This window comes from Pholis gunnellus (assembly GCF_910591455.1).
Source record: "Pholis gunnellus genome assembly, chromosome: 15".
In the NCBI taxonomy this organism is placed as follows: Eukaryota; Metazoa; Chordata; class Actinopteri; order Perciformes; family Pholidae; genus Pholis; species Pholis gunnellus.
In genome coordinates this window covers 14,026,632-14,039,029 of record NC_136542.1, presented here as the reverse complement: position 1 = coordinate 14,039,029, position 12,398 = coordinate 14,026,632, and the positions used below count along the sequence as shown (strand labels likewise).

The 12,398-nt window shown below is 43.0% G+C and overlaps 1 protein-coding gene across 1 annotated transcript; it reads left to right on the top strand.

The window, feature by feature from the left end:
* Positions 1–5,068: 5,068 nt before the first annotated feature.
* zbtb42 (zinc finger and BTB domain containing 42) lies at positions 5,069–11,931 on the top strand. Its single transcript, XM_079174314.1, has 2 exons — positions 5,069–5,176; positions 6,475–11,931. The coding sequence occupies exon 2, from the start codon at positions 6,489–6,491 to the stop codon at positions 8,082–8,084; it is 1,596 nt and encodes a 531-aa protein (XP_079030440.1). The 5' UTR covers positions 5,069–5,176; positions 6,475–6,488; the 3' UTR covers positions 8,085–11,931.
* Positions 11,932–12,398: the final 467 nt, after the last annotated feature.

Below are 12,398 nucleotides of genomic sequence, written 5' to 3'. Positions count from 1 at the left end.
AGAGGCCCCTGTAAGATTTCCAGGGGATCTTTAGTACAATGAGGCATCTGTTTTTCACTTCCTGAAACAATCGCACGAGATAATGTACAAGACCCACTTTTTTTTTTTAACAGCTGTTCATTAGTGATTAAATGTTTGTACTTTGCCACCTGCTGTACAATGAGCTGTTGTAGGGCTGCAAATGTTGATTGTTTATTTTAATTATTGAATAGTTTGCAGATTACTTTCTTGATTTATCGTTTGGCCTTTATAATGTCAGAAAATGATGTAAAATGGACAATCTTCAATTGCACAAGTTGGCCTAGTTTTATTTATATTATAAATAATGATCAAACCACAAAAAGTTCACGTTACTACAATAGAAGACTATGAAAACCAGCAAATATTCATATTTCAGGAGCTGGAAGCAGTCAATTTAGGCTCATCCAAATCAATTTAAAATCATTTCTCTGTGAGGCTGTAGACAGTTGTTTAATACCCCTTAAAATGATATTATAACAAAATATAAGTCAAAGTTATTCTTGTAGAATTTAATTTAATAATGTAAAAGCAGTGATGTAAAAGTACTACAAGCAGCAAAGAATTCTTAAAACTGTACTAAATGATATGCTCATTTAGATAAACAAACAAATAGAATGTTCCACCATGAGTAGAAATGGTGTTTATGCAGTGGCTATAGTTTGGTGAATGCCCCTGTACACACTGCATAATGCCATTTTTGTGCTTTTCTGCTTTCAAAGCTTTATTTGCGTGGCTAACCACTTTTTGAGAAAATAATGAAAATATATATAAGATTAAAACTCAAAGTAATGGATAAAGCAATAAAAATAACAAGTAAAAAGTAAAACATTCTAAAGGTGACTTCTGAACTCTATTCAGAGCAGAGTTTTTTTTTACTCACATCGCTGCTCCCACAGGACCTGGCTTTGATGCTTAAAATCATTTCAGACATGAAGCTGAAATGATTTAAAACCTTTTTTTTAAATTAGCAGGTACTGTAACCATTGTAGACAGTGTTGCGATTGGTGTGATGCTACTGTCCTTCTGTTGCTTGTCGGCTCAAGCAGCTTTCTTCTGGTATTTGATTTAGGCCTTATTTTTGGATGCACCTGATTGGATAAAATTACAGTCATCATGCTAAAGAAGACATTCCTTCACTCTGAGTTGCTGTGAAGTGGAAAGTGCCATTGACATTTCCAATAAAAGGCCATCAGCCATGCATTTAAGTTCAGGTTCCAATATAACCTTTAGATGTCTTTGTGGCCAGGGATAAATCCTACTGAAGGCACTTTCACAGCCGTTATTTATTTTGGCATCCCAGCACATTGGCTGCATCCTGGTTGAGATGTGAACATGTTTTTTACTGGAGCTTTCAACTGCATCACATGGTCTTTATTAGTGGATGGAGTGAAATATTAACAAATATTAACCTTGCAGAGTCATGTTTATGATAAATGCTTCATCCACTTTTAAAAGCTAGTAAGTGGACTTTGATTTGCCTTTGTTTTGTCAAAGTATTATTTCCATCATCAAGACTACTCGTGTTTGATATTTAAGAATGGCATTAGTTGTGTCAACAGGAGATGCAGATCCATAAAGTTACACAACATCGGGACAGATATGAAAGACCATTGCACTTGTCCTGATGAAACATTAAAGGGAAATGTAAAAGCATTATAAATGTGAGGTTGTATCAAATGATACCCCTTAATGTTATAGCACATTGGTTTTGCATAAACTCTCATCTACATCCACAACAAAACTGCCTTCCAGAGAGGTAGGAGTTAAACCAGTTTGGGACAGGTACAGACAGGCCAGCTCAGTCACACGCAAAAGAAGTCAGGGATCCTCTGAATCCAGTGAAGCTCTCATATGACTTAGTCTAATATATCTTTAAATTCCCATTTGAATGTTTAGAAAACCTCTCTCCATACCAGTTCTTATGATATTATTGCTTTATATACAGTTATATTTGACCTATTTTTGCAGTTTAATATTTCTTATGAAGACACATTTGTATCTGTATGCACAACATAGTCTTCTTTATCAGCTTTGGCACAAGTGCAGTGAACTACAAATGTGTTTGATATTAAAATGCAAGACCGTGCTTTTGAAAGGTTGTGCAATTAACTGATAAATAACGTCACATGAACAGGATAGCAGGGACAGCAGCCAACGTTCCCTCTGTGATAAAAAAAAACGTATTGGCCTCTGCCCTCGGTCTCTCAGCCTCCTCTGTTGTCATTTCCTTTATTTGTCATTTACACTGTAATGTGTTCCTCACTGCTACCATGTGTCAGCCTTGCCAAGCTGTTCCTGTCATACAAACGGAGCTGAGTGAGGGTATCCCATATTTTCTGCTGCTGTTATTCAGTGGTGCCCTCCTCCTCCTCCTCCTCTTCCTCCTCCTCCTCCTCCTCTTCCTCCTCCTCCTCCTCCTCCTCCTCTTCCTCCTCCTCCTCCTCCTCTTCCTCCTCCTCGGCTGTCTCTGGTCCGGTGATGGGAATGCCTACCCTGTTGTTTTGCAGGTTCAAAGCAAAAGTAGCCAGATGAAAGAGTCAAAGTGAGTTAATAATGTCTTTCCTGTTCGAGACTCATCTGATCTCTTTTCTTGTCAGCTTGCAGTGTCTGTTCAGAGATTATAACAAACAGAACAGAACTTAATGGGCTGTTGAAGGAGAGCAGATAACATGCGGCAGCAACAATTAGACACAGAAGGGCAGGAGGGCCATAACAGGGAGGAAGTGGTGGGGGGTCTGACCAATACGGCATCTCCTGGCAACAGCAGTGCAATGTTGCTGCAACTGTCACATTATTTTCCTCGATGTATTGTCCACCTGTTATGCAGCTTTGGCTACGGTGCCAAAGATTCAAGATTCAAAGATTGAACGAGCAGAGAATTTCTTGCATTGTCTGATGGGTTTCCCAGCTTGCTTGCAGAAAACCTGAAAGTCATCTCAAATGAAGTCTGTGTGTGTAAAAGCATGTAAAATACAAAAACAAATCACAAGGACAAATATAAAGGGATACAGCTGTTGTGGTAATTCAACCTATCTTGTTGAAGATTGACTGTCTGTCAGTCATTAAAACCTCATGATGTGCCAAATATTGTTCAAACTCATAAAATCTCCTTTCACCACGTCAAGGAGATTTCCAACTGTTGGAATGGTGCAGCTGTAAAAAAAAAAACACACACACAATGCAGTCATACGGTGTAGAATATTATGACTTAGCGGATAATAACAATGGATGAATTATATGTTGAGCTGTTTCAAGATGATTTTCAATGCATAAGGATACATTAGCAGCATCCTCAGACAGACATCTGAAACACAACTCAAGCCCACCCCTATGGTGAGACTTTGGTCCAGTGGGGAGTGGATGTGGTTCAACTGTGGCTGGTTGGCCGGTCAGGCTACACTGGAATGCGGGGTCTTTTGTTTGTCTGAGAGAGGAGTGGGTCAGGGGGAGAATGCCATTGATGATTGCAGAGAGGAAGAATGAACCTCCAGGAAGTGTTCTCTCTCTCTCCCTGCTCCCCCACTCTCCCACTCTCATTCTCTCTCCCTCTCTGTCTCTCTGTCTCTATCTTTTTCTGTGTGTGAGAACCTTCACCGTGCCGAGCCTCTCTCTCTGAGGCCGCGGTCCCCAGGCACAACCACTGCTTTGTCTTGCCTTGTGAACACACACCCCTCCTCTACTGGGTGCCTACGTTTGCCAGGGAAACACAGGGCCACTGCTCCTATTCTTATCCACATCGCTGCTCCTGCATTGATGGTGTGTGTGTGTGGGTGTGTGTGTGTGTGTGTGCGCGTGTGTGTGTGCTGAATGGCAAATTGTTTTTCATGTGGCACACTCATCTGATGCTTCAGTACAAACATTTATCTTACTGGTGTTTTGTCACAACTAAGAAGTTATTCATCATTTTGTTTGTTTTTGCGGAACAGCAAATGTATGCGTTTAGACCAAATAAAGAGAGTTGTTATTTAGAGAGCATGACACTCTCTCATTTGTGATCATCTGGACATGACCAGAGTGCAGATACCCACCCTCTGTAACAGTAACAGCCAAACTAAAAATGGAATAAAGCGGTAAGTGGATAAGAATCTAGCCGGTGGCCCCTTCCGACCAGTGGCTGCCGCCTCCCGTCACATTGCTCATTCCCCTCTGTGTCAGAAGGCTGTGAGGAGCTGCAAATGGCCTTTTCAAAACACACGGCAGCTGGAACACAGGGCAAAGGTGACCAAAGCAGTTGGGGGAGCACAGCGAGGGACAGGAGGGGGGGGCACGAGATGAGCAGCTGCAACCTCGAGCCCCTGTGTCTCCGCTGTGCCACCATATAGCTTTAACAATTACAGAACAGACTCCAGAGACTGTGTTTTTTTTTTTGACATACTCAACACAAATGTGTGACTTTTTTTCCCCAAACGTGGTCCACATAAATCAGCATCCTACCTGTCTTCGGACAATTAAGGCTAAATAAGTCACAGCCAGGACCACAGTGTGATCTCAGAAAACAAAGGCGCTGGGTGATGTTGGTGCCAGGGAATTCCACAACCCGGGATTAGAGAGAACGGCTCTTAGAAAGTTCCCAATAGTCCACTGACCCTCCAAATTAACAAAGCATGATTCATAATTCTCTGCATCAGTTTACTTTCACAGACACCAGCTTCTTTCATCCACAGCAGGCATAAAACCACAGGCAACATTTTCAGCTTGCACATTTACATTCTGGATTAATATATATATATATATATATATGTATATATATATATAAGTATATATATATTTGGATATACAGTATAGGCCTATATATATATGTATGTAGATATAGATGTATGCGTTTCGATTCTTCCGGATTTATCACACTGAAAGTTCCGTTCATGGGACAGGTGTTTAAATAAGACAAGCCAATTGATGTTCCCAGTGTACTCTGCTACTTGCTGCCGCTGTGTGAATTCACGGAGTAGTACAGAACTTATTGTGGCCGCGCGATATCGCGAGACTTGTGCCATTATCAACCTGCTTGACACACAGCAGCGCTGAGTGCAGCCTGCCTTGCCAGGGTCGGACTGAAGCTCAAGAAACGACAAGGAGAAGCGAACATCTGGCCGCACATCATGAAAGGACGTCGGGGCTTCTAGGAAAGAACACGACGAACCGGGCGGAAATAAATGTAAGTACGGCGTTTTTGTGCTTTGAAACGGAGAAAGCCAAAGTTAAAGAGTGTCCCCTCGCCGCTTCGTTCAGCGCAGTTGAGTTCCTCTGCTGTTTAAAAGGCTCCTAGCAATGCGTTTCCCAACACGGACATGGAGCTCAGTTTACTGCGCCCTTGGCTCTCCTGTATCCTCTACACGTTTATGTCTCTTATTAGAATATAACTACTGCGCACGACATTATAGCCGATACTCATGCACATTCTTCTCGGCAGCATCAAACTTTAACATCCAATTCACTTGAGTTTTTTTTTTTTTTTTTTTCGTACAATCTGCCCTTTTCTGTTTCGGATTAACCATTTTAAACAAATATCTCACAGTTGTGCGCGTGTGTCTGATCATGAGTGCGTAAGCGTTTTTTTATTATCCACCGCGGTTGTCGGCTGCAGTTTTTTTCTTTTGGTGATAAATTACCCGATGAATAAAAAAAGTTAGAAATGTAATCCTGTGACACTTATTAATCCACTTTTTTCTTCTTCTTCTTCTTTATTTTACAAGTTGTGTGTGTAGTTTGGGCTGCGTCGCCCAGAGTTAACATATGGCATAAAAGGGGAGCACAGCTGGAGGTAACGTTTCCATTGCGGTGATGTCAGAGCAGCTGACTCCACAGCTTGCAGTGTAATTAGCAAACAGAGCACCAGTTTACTCACTCTGCACTGCTCTTATTTTTTCACGTTAGCCTCCTTCCCCCGATGGACGAGTTGCTAGCATTGCCGCGGTGCCGCTCGCGTGTTCTGTAAACACCGCTGTTTTAAGTGTGCGATCGGAAACGCGCCGGTGCGCCACTTTTTTTTTTTTTTTCCCTCTCGCAAATTTAGGAAGCTCGAGAAGTACGCTGACTACTACCAACCCGAAAGTCCTTCGGTTGATCTGGAGAGCGGATCCGTTTGCTCCGTGATACATACATGGGTGGGTGAGCGCAGCGTAGCGTGTCCTGCACCACTGGAGAGAATGCAGGATTTCTGTTCTCAACTTGGACAAAGTTGTTGATGTAGATCTTTTAGGGGACTTCTATCTTTCCGAATAAAGTTTACGAATTGCAAATGCTTTTTATGAACTTGTATGTTTAAAACACGCGCAGGTTTATTGTCTTGCATGTTTTGATCATATACTTTTTAAATAATTTGGCTGAAGTTATTCCTCACACTTTCTCTGCTTTTGGCCACGTCGTGTCTGATAGGCGACGGCAGCTCCGCGGTGCCCTCTGAATGGCTTCATTTGGTTTATCCACTATCCTGTTTTTCCTGTTTTTCATCAGGTTATGAAGGAAGAATGGAGTTCCCAGACCATAGCCGCCAGTTGCTGCAGTGTCTGAGTCAGCAGCGTCACCAAGGTTTCCTCTGTGACTGCACTGTTCTTGTCGGGGAGGCTAAATTCAAAGCGCACAGAGCCGTGCTGGCCTCCTGCAGCATGTACTTCCATCTCTTCTACAGGGACCAGCTGGACAAAAGGGACGTTGTGCATCTCAACAGTGACATTGTGACAGCCCCGGCTTTCAGCCTGCTCCTTGAATTTATGTATGAGGGGAAGTTGGAATTCAGCTCTCTCCCGGTGGAGGATGTCCTGGCAGCAGCCAGTTACCTCCACATGTATGATATAGTGAAAGTGTGTAAAGGAAAGCTTAAAGATAAGGAACTCTCGTCTCTGGATGAAAAGATGAGCGAGGGTCTGGGGCTCAGCTGTCTGGACAGGCAAAATTCCTCTGAAGGCAAGCTGCACAGTAAGCAGCTCATCCGGCGACAGCCCCAGACACAGTCTCAGGGGCTTCACAGGGCCCCCCCGCCAGCTGAGTTTGACATGGACAACAGCGAAGTCAGGCTGGCTGTCACAGATTGTGATAGGTCTGCGCGGAGCAGGCAGAAGGCAAACGGTCACTCCGGCAGGTCCCCGGACCTTGTAAGTGTCAATTATTTGTCAGCAGAGGCCGAGCCCTGCGTCCAAACAGCTGGAAAAACAAAAGCTGATGTCAGTAGTTCCACCGTATCGCTGTCCCAGAGGTCCCGGGCTTCGGATGACATGGACTGTGCGCTGGATTTGTCTTTCAAGCCTCTGTCTAGCAGAGATCCCTTACACCCCTCCTACGTCTCGGGACAGCTGGCCCTCGACAGCCAGCAGCAGGGCACTGAGCCACTTGTTAAAGACGAACACGACTTGCTGTCAGAGCAGGAGGACAGTGAGCCGATGAGCCCTGAGAGCCAGCGCTTTGGGAATAGTGCCAGGAGCTCAGTGGTGACAGGGTTCGCTGCCCTCTTCCCAGGCAACAACGGCTCCACAGCCGCCCTGCTCTCCCAGGAGGAGGACCTGATGGACGAGGAGGGGGAGGCCTGCCGAGGGAGGGAGGGCGCCCCGGGCAGGGAGGTGGCGGAGAGGAGGGGTAGGCTGCTGGGGGACAGCGAGGAGGAGGAGGAGGACGACTTGGCCTCCTCAGACATCTCCACCTCCAGCGGGGTGCTCCTGCCCCCGGGGCAACAGGTGTGTGTGTGCCCCCTCTGCAGCAAAGTCTTCCCCAGCCCCCATGTGCTGCAACTGCACCTCAGCTCCCACTTCCGCGAGAAGGACGGCGCTCGCTCCAAGTTGTCCCCCGACGGCTCGGTCCCCACCTGCATGCAGTGCAACAAGACCTTCTCCTGCATGTACACCCTTAAGCGCCACGAGCGCACGCACTCTGGCGAGAAGCCATACACCTGTGGCCAGTGTGGCAAGAGCTTCCAGTACTCCCATAACTTGAGTCGGCACGCTGTAGTTCACACACGCGAGAAGCCTCACGCTTGCAAGTGGTGCGAGCGGCGCTTCACCCAGTCTGGGGACCTCTACCGCCACATCAGGAAGTTTCACTGTGGCCTTGTCAAGACTCTCGCCATTGGATAAAACGCCTCTCACCAGTGCCAGGACATAAGACCGAATGTCTTTTCATACACTGAATACTACTACTGAACACTTTCCACATTAGTACACACATGTTGGGCAGTTTGTTGGAGACGCATCTCTTTGGATTCTACCCCACGTGGCATTTTCTCAAGTCAAAAGTTGTAGCTACGTTAAAACTGGAGCTGTTCTCTGTGCCTGGACTGTGTCAGAGGCAGAAAGGTGAAGGTGGCTAAACATGGGTGCTGTGAAACCCAAGCTGGATCCGTGTCAACGAAGGTGAACACATCAGATGATGCACTTGTTTGTTTCGGTCTTGTTTGTGTCAATCTGAGTTTATTTGAAGAGTCTATTTGCTGAAAGAAAAAAAGCGTCCCATGTTCATACGCAGTGGGCAAATGGGTGCTAGCTAATGCTAACATATGTTAATACAATCGTAAGATGTGAGTGAGATTTTTATTTGTGCACATGGGAGATCAGAACCGTCCTTAAGTAGCAATATATGATTTTTTTAACTCCCACATTATTATTATTATTATTATTTATTTTTTGGTATTTGTCTAGTCCTTAACAAGTAAACTATCATAAGGCAGCAAAACTAATGAAGTTTGACTACTGGAAGTATAACTATTTTCTTTCATGGAAGTAGAATTTTTGTTTGGTTGAAATGAAGTTGGGTTCAGATTTATGTTTATAACAAGAGGCAAGCAGACCATCATATCACCATATTTCTTTTTTTTGCCTGGGGTTGAGCTACCAGCTCTTTAGTTGTTAATGTGAGTGAGCACATATCGATGGAATGGCCCTCTAATTTGCTACTTAAAAAATAAGTTCTATAATCATAGGAGGGCTGGAGAGTAGTTAAAAGCTAATGCCTGTAACACTGGTGCCTACTGAAATTCTTAACACTTCACCTAGTGTACTTACTTAAATAAGAATGAGATATCACTATGCCTTCTTGTAAAAACAAAAAAAAGAGGGAGTTTTCAGGCCTTTTAAAAGAATCTGGATTAAACTCCACATACCAGGTGGTAACAAAGGTAATTATCTACTCTGGAATCCACGAGTGTCCTTAGTTGAATACTTTACAAGAATGCGATTAAAGTACGTACATCAAGGTCTCGTCAATTAAATGTTTCTTTACTCGTTTGGGTTGAAAGCAAACGGTTGCCAGTAAATTACATTGTTATTTCCTGGTATGGCGTAAAGGGTACACTGACTGACATGGTGTTGAGGGCACACCCTCAGCAGGGAGGGAGAGAGAGAGAGACGGGTGGATCTTGTTCAGTACCTGGTTGATCATCAAAGCTGTGCTCCACGTGCCATTCAGCTGAATCTACTGACTTTTCCTCCTTTTTGAATTAACCTCGTCACATCATCATATCCTCTTACTGTACGTGTATATGTTACTACTGATGAAGCTGGAGCCTTTAGTGATACTGTCCTGGAAGGAAATGGATTTCGTCTGGCCGTTCACATAGATGCTATCTGGATTCTTAGCAGAGGGTGTAGCACTAAAAGTTCATAATACTTGTCTAATCTGTCCTGAGAAGACTTGATCCGAATATATTTATTAGTTTGACTTGGTTCAGGGTTTACTGTAGGTGTACTACTTTATTTCTATAAGCTTGAAAGACGTCGCGTCTTGCCTAGCGATCTTGGTACTCATTAACAGGTGTTGGGGCTGTCTGTTCATTTTTTTTTCTCTGTGCAAATCGAGTTACTGTAATTGTATTTTAATATGCCGTGTAGAAATCTCTGCGGAGCGTTCAAGGTTTGTCACATGGAGCATAGAGAAGCACTTGTTTTTTTGTTTTTTTTTAGCATGCATATAGTTTCAACACTATTGTCTAGGCTGCTATTTCTTACTATATGTATATTTAATGTAAATATATATTCTATTTATCAAACTGTTTTGTTGTTACAACACATGTAAGGCGGAGAGAGCCGGGTGTCTTATTAAGGCTGCAGTCTCTTAAAGTGTCACGTCTTCCCCAGGGAGCTTGGTTCCTTCTCCATATTCAAGACTTGATTGGACTCACTACAAATCAGAACAGTTAATACGGCTCAGGCTGCCGTTCTGCCACAGGAAACGGTTGTTCACAAGCACGGCCCCACCGGTAGGGCATTGGTTAGTGGCTACCTATAGAAAGGAGACAATACAGGCATTGTTTCCTCCCACACCACCAAATCCCAGGTAGTTCTCAAGGGATCATTGTGTATGTCTCTGCTAGCTGTGGGGAGAAAAGGCAGCGCAGGCCTCTCTTTGCACTTTTCTGTCTTGAATGGAGCCATTGGAATGTGAGAAATGTATTTAGCAAAGGGAGACCAAGGACACTGTAAACAGGTGTATTGTTTGAAGGCATCCAAGAACAGCCACCCCCACCCCCACCCCAACATGCAGTAGATAAATGCTTCATTGTTCCTCGACATGGAGGAGATACCACGGTGATTTGATTGCACATCCGTCAAGAGAATATCAGATTTATCACAGTATTGTTTTCCCAAGTACTAAATCTAGAAAAACTGTTGGTGACTGTCTGGCAACTGTGACGATACAGGTGAAATGTGTAGGTGTTGCGTATCCATTGCAGGTTGGCGCACCCGAAGGTGTTTCTCTTTTTTGTTTGTTTTTCCTTCACGTTAAATCGCCAAGACTTCTTTCAGGACACAGAAATGAATTCACAGGTGATTTCTCAGCATTTTGCAAACGGTTTTTGTCCGCATTTCTAACGGGAGGAGCTCGAGTCAAGTGCGAGTCAAAGCATTTCTCTCAGAATTACCGCAGTCTGTTTTCATCCTGCTCCCTGACCTGAAGTCAGCGATGGGTGCTTGAATGAATGAATGAGGCTTGTGTGTAATTTTTACGAGAAATGTGATATGGCTCCCTATAAACTTGTGCAAACCTTCCTGCCGTTCACATGCCCTGAGAGTTTAATCACTCTAGAACAATTTCAGATACATAGCTGTTAATAATGTTCATTTCAATCAGAACACACAGGAATGTAGATTTTTGTCACTGTTTATAAGGTACGTTTCTTATGTGGTGCAAATTAAATTGCTTGATTCTCTAATGTACGTGTGTACAGAGGTCGAAAAAAACAACTATGTGACGATTTTCTTTTCTTTTTATTGTTTGCAGTCTTTATTTATACCTCCAGGATGATCACCAAACGTGCCTTGTAGACACACGAACAGGTGTTGCATCTGGAGAAGCCCATTTTCTATACTGTACGTTTTTTGCCCTCGACTGTGGCTAAAGTTCACATCACAGCGACAGTCGCCCACTGAAGTGATTCACAACTGTTGTTCCTGTTTTCCCATCATGTCAAAAAAAATCTGACAAAATAAAAGTTTCAAGTCCATTTATTTTTTTGCTGCTTTGCGAGAGATTACATTTGAGATTACTTTCACCATTTCTGTTTATGTGACTATATCCGTTTTCAAGGTGTTAAACTGAAGAGAAGCATTTTTTTTTTTGTGATTTGGTTTTTAGTTGCCAATGCTACTGGGAGCTAACTGTCTGTTCCTTTTAGTTAATGTCACTGTTGAATGTGAAACACTGAGATTTTGATTGTTGACTACTGTGGAAACAGCGCTACTCTTGATTGAGGGCTATGTTTGCCTAACTCATGCTGTATGATCTTTAAGTCTAAAAAAAAAACGACTTTACTGATACTGGAATTGTGTCCTCTGCAGGTTACAACTGTGAAATTGTGTATAATCATGAGAAATATTTATTATTGCATTTGCTTCTTGTGCAACATTTGACTGTCTCAGTTTTAATTTGGTTCAAAAAAAAAAAAAAAAAAAGCTTCTAAATGTTGAACGAAAACTCTTTTTAATAGAATTTGTAGAAGTGCCATTAGAATTTAATATAATTTTTTAATAATAAAGGTATATTTTATAGTAATCGATTGCTTCAGTGTTAGTGGTGTAGAGATTAGAGGACAATCTTTATGCAGAATTGACATTGCTTAGATATTGAGGCAATTTACTTTTGATCTATAACTGTCTGTGCATTTTCTTTGTTTGCGCTTTTGGAGTGTGCTTGTGTGCGTGTGCTGTGGAAATGTGACAATCTTGATTTAGGTCTTTCTTAAGATTATGCATAGAATTAAATGGAACAACTTTCTCTCTTCGTGTGGATTTTATTCATTTACTCTTACTTTTTCTGTGCACTCACACTACTTTTCACACAGCAGTCAAAGTAAGTAAAGTCAGCTCTGATACACTAACAACAAAAGAACCTTGTAGAAGAGCCCTCGTCTGACAAGCAGCAGCAACAATCAGCCAGATAGCGATTGTGTGGGCAGC

Coding starts and splice junctions, on each gene's coding strand:
- zbtb42 (XM_079174314.1), top strand. CDS start 6,489: ATGGAGTTCCCAGACCATAGCCGCCAGTTGCTGCAGTGTCTGAGTCAG.